Genomic DNA, 13,324 nt, shown 5'->3' with positions numbered 1-13,324 from the left:
TAGCAACTTGTGCATTGTCGGCAATTGGCAAGTTGTTTCAGTTTCACGTACAATGGCTTCGTTAGCTCGGCGCATGTCAAAACAAAGACGTACTTCCCCATTTTCTTTCAGAACAGGTACAACAGGGGACACCTATTTAGAAGATCCTACTATATATATATATATATCTTTAGCCGCCTTTTTTGAGCCGCTATATATACCTTTGGTATTTAAGTTTTTCAATTTTAGCCTCTAAAGGTATAGGGATTGATTGATCTATTGGCGAGTTCATTAATACATTTTTGAATCTGGAAATCTACTTGATTCACTTCTACATTTAATCCAATTATCAAAACTCCCAATGTGCCGAAGTTTTCCTAAAAGATTTCTATTGCCATCGATAAAACATAGAAAGTTGAGTGTACAGATCTTAGTCCTACTTTTATCTGAGCTTCAAATGATTCTTTTATTTTCAGTAGTGTAGAGCTACCATAAGTTATAAATGTAACATCGGGTTTTGAAAGTTGATTATACACCTTAACTTGGTTTTTCTTTTATATTTACACATCGTCATCAATATGAAAAACATACTCAGTTTCTCCGTCTTTATGTACTATGTTGTTAGAAGATTCACCCACTTGATTAACTTCATTCTTCTTCCTGTTGAAACGACCTTTCTTATGTTCATATCTATATTCTCTTTCCCCTTTCCGTTTCAAGGTCTGTTTCGTTCGGCAGTATTGTCTGAAATGCCCCTTAAGACCACATTTTAGGCATTCTTTATCCCTTGCTGGGCAGTTCGTATCATTTCCAGCATGTCTAAGATTACCACATCTACCGCATCCATATTCCACATTCCTTGATGTATCAAAGTTCCTTTTAAATTTACTATCTATCCTGTTTACTTCTTGATTCTCGATTGATTTTAGCGGGGTTTTAAACTCTTCTAATTGTTTATTAACAACTTCAAGAGTATTTGCTTCGGTTATTACTTGCTCTAATGTAATTTCATCTCCAATCCGTAATATCTTTTTCCTCAGTTCGGGTAGGAAACATTTTTCCGTTATTTGGTCGATAATGTTTTCATATCTGTTGGCAAACTGACATTTATCAGCTTGTTTTCTCAGTCTCAAAACAAATTTTTCACATTTTTCGTCAGGTTCTTGTTTAAGGAGCCTGAATATATGTCTCTCGTAAACTTTGCTCTGCTTTGGTGCAAAGTAGGCATCAAGTTTAGATATCGCTACTTCAAACACGTCTTCGCCTTCAGTTGGTTCGACATTAGCCCCAGGGATGTTGTAAAATACTTCCTGTAAGTCTATTCCGCCGAAATGTAGAAGAGAGGCCCTTTTCTTTACGTCTTTATCAATGTTCGACGCTTCGAGGTAAATTAATAGTGCTCGTTTCCATCGCTCCCATCGTGCACCCATCGAGGTAGATTCACCGTTGCAGTCGAACTGTTCCAGTGAAAGGAGTGACATCTTTAGAGCGACCTGGAATAATCAATTTAATGATTCAGATACCTCTGTGTCAGCAGTTAGATTTTATCTCAGATGTTTCCATCTCGTATCAATTTAATGATTCAGATACCTTTGTATCTGCAGTTATATTTTATCTTAGATGCTTCCATCTCATATCAATTTAATGATTCAGATACCTTTGTATCTGCAGTTATAATTTATCTTAGATGCTTCCATCTCATATCAATTTAATGATTCAGATACCTTTGTATCTGCAGTTATAATTTATCTTAGATGCTTTCATCTCGTATCAATTTAATGATCCAGATACCTTTGTATCTGCAGTTATATTTTATCTTAGATGCTTCCATCTCATATTAATTTAATGATTCAGATACCTTTGTATCTGCAGTTATAATTTATCTTAGATGCTTTCATCTCGTATCAATTTAATGATCGGATTATTTTTATTTCTATTTTTATCCGCATAAATCTACTGAAGCCTTTCATACCGGCAAACATATAAATTTAATTATCAGATTTTTTTATAGATTAATCTGCTAGGTTAGTACATGCTAACCTCATACAATAATAATTGTATTGTAAAGCTTTTGTTTCATTTACTAGTATCAATTCAATGATCGGATAATATTTTTATCCGCATAAATCTACTGAAGCCTTCCATACCGGCAAACATATAAATTTAATTATCAGATTTTAATCTGCTAGGATAGTACATGCTAACCTCATACAATAATAATTGTATTGTAAAGCTTTTGTTTCATTTACTAGTATCAATTTAATGATCGGATTATATTTTTATCCGCATAAATCTACTTAAGCCATCCATACCAGCAAACATATAAATTTAATAATCAGATTTTAATCTGCTAAGTTAGTACCTACTTACCTCATACAGTAATAATTTTATTGCAAAGCTTTTGTTTTATTGACTGACATCAATTTAGTGATCAGTTCGGTTCCAACTGCTTTGACTAGATACTCCCTTTTATTTCTCAGTATTAATCACAACCACATACCTAGTTTTATTCAATTTGTGAAACAAATTCAATTACTCTGTATTAGTTAGGTAGAAAGGTACCCACTGATTTAACGGTCACCGGTTGTATTTGAGCCTTGCCATCTTTGTAGACAAATAGGAACATAACTTAAACACGAGCATACTACAATATATTTCTCCCACTACGTTGGTAGGTGTTACAAAACAATTGTACATTCAAGTAGGTAATCGTAGTTTAACTTAGCTGAACCTAGGTTAGGTTTTCATTTCTTTATTTTCTTAGCTCAATAACGTAGTAATAAGTAGATTTTTGCTGTTTACCGTTTAAATGTAGGTACAATGTTAATAAATATTGTAATATAAGCAAAACACTGGTGAAATATTAAAGCAATACCTACCAAAGTAAGTGCTGTTCATATTTCCGTCAAGAACAAAATTATCTACAATCGTAAAGAAGTGAAGATGCAATTGTTTTGGTATCAATAGCGAATAATTTAAACAACCGGTTCATAGCAAATTATAGGCAAAGAACTCTGGGAATGACGTCACTTATTTCACTATCTTTCCCCTTTTTATTTCCACAAATGTGTACTTACTATTTTCCTCGTCGCCACATGTAATGTCCTGCCTCTTGGAGTATTACGGCTCACCAACACCACAACACTATACAGTCGTCTTAAACACAACCGCTCCGCTCGGGTGACGGTTGACGACTGACTCGTGACGTAGGCGCATGAGACAACCAAGCAACACTTTATTTAGCCAATACACTACACCCTCCATAGTCAAATATTCAATATTCCGTTTTGCGGAGTGCGCTGAAGCATTGTCGTGGTGATGGAATATCCTGCTTCGAGGGTGCTGATGTCGAAGATTTTCCAAGATAACAGGTAAAGAGATGGTACAAAGCTTTCGGACGCCTAAATGTTTGTGTAATATTTTTTGAACTTGACTCATACCAGTGCCTAGGCTTACCCATATTCTCTTTTATCTTCCTCATTCGACGCACAGCACTGATGAAATCTACAGTAGTCACTCTTAAAGGATCACGCGTTAAATTAATTGTAAATAGTGGCACGAGATGGGGCTTCATTAAGAAATGCTAATCGCAGCCTGTCATAGCGGTGTGGTTGAGTAAGCCCACAACGAAATTCATAATTAATCATAGATCCTATGATCTATGATCTATATCTATATATAACAAGAGTTTTCGATTTGCTGCTATTTTATATAAACAAATGACTAATGAATGCAATATACCACATTGGGTTACTAAAGAGATCTAAAATTGAAATTCAAAAAAGTTTTCCCTTCCGGCCAGTTCAAAACATTTTCAGTGTCATCCACGTTTTATTGTGTTTTTCATATGAGGTAACTGTCGTAACCGCAGCCTTTTTCAAACTGTTTTAATGATGTAAGGTTCTCTTAAGAAACTGTTGAAATGAATGCCACATATTGAGTTTCTTTAAGGAATTATGTATTTGTAAAGGGCAGAAATTTTATGTTTGCAACCTATCCCCGTTTCAAACCGGCTGCGAGGGAAATCTTAAGATTCGTGTTCACTGTAAACAGGTACCCCTAACAACAGTAATTTATCCTTGTGCTTACAAACTCAACCTAAAGCGCGAAAGTTTCATATTGCTTAACCGCGAGGCAAATCTTTCAGGAAGTTACTTATGGATCTGTTGACTCTATTAATTTTATTTATAATTTATTTACTTACACCGCGGGCTCAACCCAAAACGTTTTGAGTTTTGAAACTTTGGATATTTAAAATAACGCTTTAAAAAGTTTTATTTAAATGTACGCAATTGTCGTCTTAGTATGTAATGTTTACCTAATTACGATATCTAATATAATATAATGATAGCAATAAAGTTTATTTGCCACATTATTATTTAAAAAAAAAGAACATTTGAACATGTTACAATATTTATAAAGAAGAACCATAATACTATAACTATAATATACTAAACTAAATCTAATATTCAACTTAATTAATAAATGCGGTAGCCAGGACGATTTTGGCTTATCCTACCAAACCTATTACATGTGGTAATTTTTCCAAATAAAACACAATTTTTTATTTATGATTCCATAATTGGACACCTTATTTGACGGCATTTCCCAAAGCTAATAAAAGAAAACTTTTTACAAAGATTCACAATAAAAGAAATATTACTAAACAACAGAAAGTTATAACAGAAATAATCTAAAATTTAATACAAAACAAGGCACAATTTCTGATTCAAAAGCGTCCATTACACGGCATTCGCCGTACGTGTCTGTCATTACCCTCATCCTATTAACGGATTTACATGCTGCAGTTTGACCATCTTTGTGAGAGGCCGATGCCTTTAATAGGGCTATCGAAGTCCTGTGGTGACAGGTCACCGGCCTTTCATCGTGGGCAGATAAGAAACATGACTGTATATTAAGACCAAACTAAAAGAAACAAATAAAACTAAAGCCTGAGAGGTTATGGCGTGTGAAAGAATTTATTTAAAAGTCAAAGTAAGCACTTCATTTTACAAAAGTGGCCCAAGAAAACTGTAAAAGTTTTGCGAATGTTGTGAGAAAAATAGATTTGCTTTGCAAATTGTGTCCTTACGCCTTTTGTTCGTTAGTGTTATGGGGTCAAACGTTAGTTGGGAATATTGCAACCTCATTATTGTATTAATACTAAAATGAGTCCAAACTATTGAGTAAACTCAATGCGAGGCAAAATAAATCATCTTTAGATCACATCTATCATTTATTAGCTTTAGGTTAAAGATATCTTGTGGACAAGCGTTTCCAAGTGATTTTTAAAAGTTATGCACTGAGCAACTAAACGTTCAAATACGAGACAACCACAACATAACTCTTTCAAGAGACATTTGCAGCCAGCCAAACTTAACAAACAGGTGTGTATTTGTTACTGTAATAGCTCGAACTACGGTTAATCTTAAGATTTAAGTGTAAGTCTTAGGACTTACCGACATGAGTTGGTAAATGTAAGTATTTCTGGAAATATGACGATTTTTTCGAGCATTTACCATTCGAGTTCAGTATATGCTAGGTTTTACCACTGTCAGCTGGTAGATGTTGGTTTTAGGAATAAAACACTGAGTAATTTTTAATTATTTACTTTAATGCACTATTAGACAAAACAGGTACATAGTATTATACAGGTATCATATGATAGTAATAAGTACAAACTAATAACAACTTATTTAAATTATTTAGAAAAAACACATAACGTATATCTCTGAATATCTCAATCTCTATCATATTTATCTAACTGAATCAGTAGCTCTCTATTTGGAATTTATCAACAAAATACAAACTTGCTTTTTTTTTCATTGATCTTTAAATCGCTTGAGTGAGTGCTTTAGTTATGGGGTCAGAGTTCAGTATCCGTTAAGGGGGGATTTCCGCTGAATTATCACCCATTCGAGATAACGCTCTTTGAATGCCTCTTTCGCTTTCCATATCTTAATTTATATTACTTAATACTATGCGTACTACTCCTACTTAATTTATTAGTTAGGCGCGTCTAGCCGATTAAACCCCAAACCATCACTGTGCGGTGTTAGGGTTGCGTCTAAGCGTCTAACTAATAAATTAAGCGTCTAACTAATAAGTTAAATTAATTAATACTATGATATAAATACACAAAAAGCGTTACGGTTTATATAGGCCACTAATTCATAGTAGTGTTATCGTCCATTTGATAGGAAACACATCTTTAAATGAAATATTAAGATCAACTTGGTAAGGTTTTATTTTTAGCAACACCGTCAAACCCGTTAAAGATCATTCTTTGTATTTACTTTGTATTTATTTATATTTTTAGAAACTGAAAAGGGCGTTTCTACGCATTATTAACATGATGACCAAATTACCTCATAAATATAACTCAATTTTTCATGATTTTTTACGTTTAGCACAAAAATGTTAAGCCAAGTTCACGGCGTGTTTCGCAATAGGTACAACTATTAATTTCGCGCTTAAAATAGTAAAAGTTGGACTGGGACACGCCAAAGTATTTAATTATTGTTAAATATTTTCACATGACCGTACGATGTAGTAATTAAAATACATTATAACACTTTATTCAAGTAAGACTATATTAATTAAAAAATTTCATCGGAATTGTAATTTCGCCATAACAGTCTGCGTCGACTCATTAATCGTAGTAGCTTGTCGGCTATTACGTATCTCAGTTGATAACTGTTCTTTTTATCACTATAAACAGTGCCCAACTGTAATTGTCAAACTATGCTATTTACATATTATATCGTAAATCTAATTGGCTGTCATAAGCATCGAATAACCATAATAGTAATGGCAAGTTCAGAAAAATAAAAATAGCTATTTGATAAGTAATTAAAAGTGTTCAACTACGCATCACACATTATGATAGTGACAGCTTGATAGTGAAACCTAACAAAGTACATAACACCAGTTCTATCAATTGTCAGTGTCAAACTCAGTAGATCGCTTTAATATCGAATAGGTCTGCAGGGTAAGTTCAAATGCCTATTTATTATGTTTTGAATTTTTACTACCTAAATTTTATTCACAATTATTGGTAATAGAATTGCGACTGACTGAAAAATATAGTTAAATTTTCTTTTCAATTCAGGTTTAATTTTCTACCATAGTAATAAATAATCTATCACAATACCAATAGTACACGTAGTAGACACATTGAAACAATATAAGATAATAACTGCAAGTTTTCAGCAACAGTCTATTAGGCCTTAATACATAAAAAATATAATATAAATCATGTTTGTTAGTGACAGAAAGTACGCAGCACTTAGCTTATAGAAATGTGCACAGCGCTATGATAGCTTAAGAATATCAATGAAAAGAACAATAATGTCAGTGCGTATACGATGGTGAAGGGGAAAGTCGTAATTAGAGTACATCGTTATCTGCAGCAGGATGCACGCGCCCTTTCATCTAGTGTGAATAACTAACTGCTTTTTGTATTTTTCCGTTTGACGCCATTTCTTCATTGCATAATTTTTATAATTACTAAGAAACAAAGCTAGTGAGTATTTATTTACATCATTAGTGCCCTGCGGTTTTTATTGGTAGGCAATTTATGTGATTAAATATAGTGTGTGGTAATAATTGTGGCAGGTTGGTTTTGTAATCTAAATACGAATTAACATTACAGCGGCATGTCTTTTCGTAAGCATGTAGCCGCCGTTCGCAAGAAGGCCGCTTTAGTCCTCGCCCTCACCACATACGCCACTTCGACAAGGCTAAACAGGCGAGGACCTTTACTTCGTACTTCGCTCCAGTGAGCTTCCGTCCTGCCCTTCAGGCGATTGACCCCCCCGCGACGGCCCAAGCCGAGGTTCGAGTCTCACAGGAGTCCCTTGCGCTAGTCGCGGCAAACCCGCCCTTTCAAAGCCAAGCTTAGCTCGCCAAAACAGCCTGTGCTGAGCTGTAAAGGCCCTTAAGACCAACAGCGAAATTCCTTTTAAAAAAAGCACTGGATGCATTCACCGTTGCAGCTTCGGTCTTCCGCATCACTGTTGCCGCAGATCATTCGGCGTGGCCTTCTTTGGCTCAACCGAAACAGTTAACTTAGCCGCAAAAGTTAGACGCTTAGACGCAACCCTAACACCGTACAGTGATGGTTTGGGGTTTAATCGGCTAGACGCATCCGCACGCAGCAAGGAAATACGGAGCTGTTTGCAAAAAGAGACGATGATGCAAAATCATCCCGAGTCCCGTGCCACTCCGACCGCCCTCCCTCCACACCCAAACTCTCACTGGGTAGCCCGCTTATGGAATACCACATGTGGATGACCATGGGCAGCTAATCCACAACCTCCCGTGTAAGAAGAAATCCGGACCCGATGATGATGAGACTGACGTGGGAACGTGTTTCTAGATAAAACTCTATTTAGTGTCTAAGCAACACAATTACATTTTTTCACTTCAAAATAACTTTTGATTCTAGAAATGGGAATTCCGCGGTTTCTATGTGATCTAAATTATTTTTTTCACCCTGGGATATAAATGATAGGGAACTGTTACAATTGATTTTGTTGTTTAAATGAGACCTTATTTATCGCTGTGATCGGGAAGCTGGCAGAGCATTTTACGATTTAAAAATATCAAATTTTAAAAATTTGTTTATTTCTAAAAACTATCAGGAACTATAAAACTATTGTGTGTGCTGCCATAACTCTACTCTTTTTGTGTTCTGCTGGTAAGTGCTCTCCTTACTTCACAGACACCTATTACAAGGTAAAAATAAAATAAAATACGTTTATTATGGAACATAAGATAGACAGGTATCACTTATTCCATGTCATTAAATTTGAACCTGTCGGCATCCGTACTCATCGGCAATGAAGACAGAGGGTGAGTGCCGAGAGAAAAAACCGGAATAAAAAAATCTCTCGGTACTCTTTTACTCCCAAGACCACCCCTCCCCTCGCTACCATGCAATGCAAGCATGTCGGAACTATAGAAGCATAGGTCCAGACCGCCTTCTATGGGCCTTAATTTCAAAGTGTACATGAAATTCGATTTCGATGTCGAAAAACAAAAATATGCGTGTCACGTGAAAAGACATACCTACTTGCCATTAGAAGTTAGGCTTTATCCTGACCCCTATAGCTTTTACATATTTTGCAACATCGTGGAATGAATATTGTAGCTTTATATTGTGCTGGAGCATACAATTGTTGTTGTGACTCATGACAACATTATTTGTCATAAAATTAAGTGCACATTGTGCATTCGATTATATTAGTAAAGCATCTACTAATCACAATATAAATTATAATGAATAATTTTAAATACATATCATAATTAATTAGGTGTCTCTGTAATACTACTGAAAAAAAGTCGGTATGACTATTCAATATTTGTTTGCTTTTAAATTACGTTACTTCGTATCGTAGTTAATGGCCAGTGATCCAGTTTAAAGGATTTACGTCAGTGTAGCTTTATTCATTTGATTATCTTATTTTATGTAATGTCACAGGTTTAAGTGGTTTAAGTAGCATCCACATTGTGCAAAATTTACAGCAGCATTTTTAAAAAGTTAATTTTTAACATATACGTATTTCTCTATATTTCTTGAGTATTTTTGACTTTAAAGACTACCACCTCGGACTGCACGTGGTCTGTATTCAATTATACCACCTTATAGAAAATATAGTTTTTAACGAATTCCATTTATTCGTTAATAAAAACTTATTTTTATCTTATTTTGCATTGTATATAACAATATTGCCGACAAGCAATAGATCCGTTTACCGTATAACCATTACAGTTATCGAGCACATCCGATTCCTTTGAAGAAATTGTTCATATCTACCATTACATTTCCTTCCGAGATTCTCTTCTTTATTTTGATAGCCTTAAGAACAATTTGTTCGTCGATAAAATATTTGTGGTAAGTGGATGCCGATTTTGATTTATCGTAGCTACATCCGAAAGGCTTGTGCGAGAAGCATTTCCGAAATATATGATGTTTGGTCGTGATTGCTTCTGCTCACCAGTAATTTTTTTCATGGGGAACATGCAGATATATGGGGGATAACAATCGCGCTGCTCGACTAAAACTACTACGATTTAGTGTTGAGGTTTTTTATTGAATAATTAGCGGCACATCGAAAATTCTTTATTGTACGCACTTAATGAACGACCCGAAATACAATTACAAAATTCTAATAAAATTATCTACTTATCTATAAGCATTTCAATTAGTATTTGGGTATTAAATAAGACATGTCCTTATCCTTATATATTCACGCGTATTATCTCTTGACAAATGTGACCATAAAGAGAATTTATATCGACCTCGTAATGTTTAGCGAAGCGGTTTATGATGGCGCCAATTGCCAATACTTGTTTGTACACTTTGCCGATATGTATCACCTCGAAATCATTCGTTCAATATACTCTATTCATCATAATAATTTATAATATACATACTTCACTCTAAACAAGTGGCCACAACTGTTACGAACAATTAAAAATTATAATTTATTTCTAATAGTTATTGTATTTCTTGTTCTTATAATATAACTATTAGTTTTACTTACATTTAATTTAACTAGATAAAGATAAGACAAAATATCATTAAAACGCTATATCTCTTTAATGAGGAATCTCTTTAATTTACAGCTTTATATTCAAAGTTTAGAGTCTAGACGTTGAAACAAATTCCAGTGATTAGTAATGTAATGAATGGATTCATCTGTTCAGACCAGACAACGCAATGTGACCTCACGGGGATTATCAAGTATCCGGGTTGTCTGGATCTTGTTCTTGGTATTGAACAAAGCCTTAAGAGCCTTTTTGATGTAACATTCGTATGAAACAACATACGGATATACTGTCATTTCCAAGTTTAATGTCAATCACTACATAGTATAAAACAAAGTCGCTTTCTCGTCCCTATGTCCCTTTGTATGCTTAAATCTTTGAAACTACGCAACGGATTTTGATGCGGTTTTTTTTAATAGATAGAATGATTCAAGAGGAAGGTTTATATGTATTATAACATCCATTAAATAGTAGAGAAGTACTGTCATTTTTGAGGTTTGTAATGTAATGTCGTAAATAATTACATTTTTTCCGCTTACATTGCAAACACAGGCTGAACCCTACGAGTTTGATCAAAATAATGTACTAAGTATTGTACACATTGAAAAGGTCTACAGAAAAGTCCATGATGGTATATGTCTATCTCTTATGGATAACCCACAATAACTTTTTTTTGTCATTTACTTTTAACGACAAATAATGGCTAATTTTCGAAGCGATTTTAACCAATACAGCATTAATCCTTAACCAATAGTAGTAGGGATTCACGGGTTCTGCCTCAAGAGAACCCGTGAATCCTCGCGTGGGTGGCCAATATCAGCGTCACGGTATGACACGAAACTAAAAAAAAAAAAAAAAAAAAAAAAGTTTGGTCTCTTTCCCCACTAAACAGACCGTGCTGAGTCGATAGCACTCACTCCCGAAGCGATATTTCTCTCTGTTTCGAAGTTAGGTTTTGCTATACGTTGCAAATTAATCGATTTACTAATCACCTCATAATAAGAATGTAACGTCTCGTCCAAATCCTCATTTACTAATCACCGAGTCAGTTTCGTATCCATAATTAGCAAATTACCATGCGCATTTACCTGCAAATGCACCAGGACAGATGGGAAAAGGATTTACTGAACATTAAAAATATGATTTCCGTGTTTTATGTGTTTATTTGCATTATGTTACAATACAACTTTACTAGTGTCATGTCATTTCTTGGCGAGTCATACGAAAAATTTCTGAGGTAATCTTCCAAGCTGAAACCCCAGAACTTGTAGTACAAATATACTACACAATACTCCCCACAAAAGGCAGAATAGATGTCCTGAACGCTAGCTGTATTATAGCTCCATACCCGACAATTTCTTCTTAAAAAATCCGCTATTACTCTAATAGGTTTACGTCCAAATGAATCAAAATATTCTCCAACTTTTTCGTGGTTGATATGAATAGCTACCCAATGAGATCCTGGTTGTGAGTCAGGGTCGAGATTGCATATAATAAATGTGGGTAAGTGTACGTGCTTTGGTAGGCGATTCGAGGGGTACACGCTATACTGGATGCTGGGATGTATTTTATGGAGACTCATTTGCAGGTTTAATGTATTCATTTTTACTCCAACGCGTTTGACCTTCTACTCTTTGTATTTAACAAAAACGGAAAGGACCCTTGAGAATCACGTTGTGCTTACTTAGCAATTTAATACTGTCTTCGAAAACTATCGGAAGTTTATCAGAGCGAATTCGCAAAAGCGACATTAAATCCATAACTGTTAAGATACTTGTATATTTAGAAATAAATAGATCTGCTTACGTTCAATATTTATTCATGATTTGACAAACTTACAATATTTAAAAAATTACACAAACACGGATAAAATCATTACATTACTTATTGTACATACGTTATATGACTGTTGTATTATTAACAAGTTTGGTATAAAAAAATAAAAACATTTTGATTACAATATACTATGATAAGAAATAACAATTATTTTAGTATTCAGAGAAACTTATTTTATATCAAAACATGACTTAAAATGAGTAGACATACTTTTATGATTGCATTAATTATGACAGATTCACATAATACTTTCTCTTTTCATAAAATACAAAAGTAGAAAAGTTGCAACGGAATGTAACAAAAATGAGATTCTGTAGTTGAAATATTATTATATTATCCCATACATTTTCAGATAATGAATCAGTCATACATAATAAAAACTTACAAAATGTGATGTATCCTAACTTTAGTGACAAAAAATAGCATTTTTTCTTTTAAACATTATGTTTGGCGGTTAAATAGAAGCAACATTTACTAATAAAATGTATTAAAATAGACAGAAATTATAATAACATAGGGTAGGAGAAAGTAAATTAGATATTTAATTATAAACTATAAATTCTTGTTAAACAATAAAAATATTAACAGGATTAATGAAGATCTAAAACAATAACAATACTTGTCTTTTTAGTAATAAAAAATCAAAATTGTTATACAATTATAAGAAGAAACTAAAAAAAATTAAATACTATTACCTATTTTAACACCAACAATAAGATTTAAAATTAACATGTTGTCATTAATAAATATTTATCCTAACTATAATTTTTTCAGAACTTTACAATTACTTTTTTTACAATTTAAAGCTAGTCATTTGTCAGGTTATAATTTTTATGATACATTGAATTCCTAATTACCCTAAGACCATAACTTTGATTACACTACTTATTTATTAATATTATGATACATTTATATATGATACAATTATAAATCTTAAATAATCCATAATACTAGT

At 33.6% G+C, this 13,324-nt stretch overlaps 1 protein-coding gene across 2 annotated transcripts; it reads right to left on the bottom strand.

Moving 5' to 3' along the window:
* Positions 1-464: 464 nt before the first annotated feature.
* Positions 465-3,226, bottom strand: LOC123689475. 2 transcript variants are annotated; one of them, XM_045629708.1, is made up of 2 exons: positions 2,859-3,226; positions 465-1,472 (listed from the first exon to the last, which is right to left on the bottom strand). In XM_045629708.1, the coding sequence occupies exon 2, from the start codon at positions 1,458-1,460 to the stop codon at positions 540-542; it is 921 nt and encodes a 306-aa protein (XP_045485664.1). In that variant the 5' UTR covers positions 1,461-1,472; positions 2,859-3,226; the 3' UTR covers positions 465-539. The 2 variants fall into 2 exon arrangements, with proteins under 2 accessions (XP_045485664.1, XP_045485658.1); XM_045629702.1 differs by having other exon boundaries at positions 3,057-3,226.
* Between the last annotated feature and the right edge of the window lie 10,098 nt (positions 3,227-13,324).

Source organism: Pieris rapae, chromosome 1 (assembly GCF_905147795.1).
Source record: "Pieris rapae chromosome 1, ilPieRapa1.1, whole genome shotgun sequence".
In the NCBI taxonomy this organism is placed as follows: domain Eukaryota; kingdom Metazoa; phylum Arthropoda; class Insecta; order Lepidoptera; family Pieridae; genus Pieris; species Pieris rapae.
Note: the sequence above shows the minus strand (reverse complement) of the source record. Positions and strands in the feature narration are given on the sequence as shown.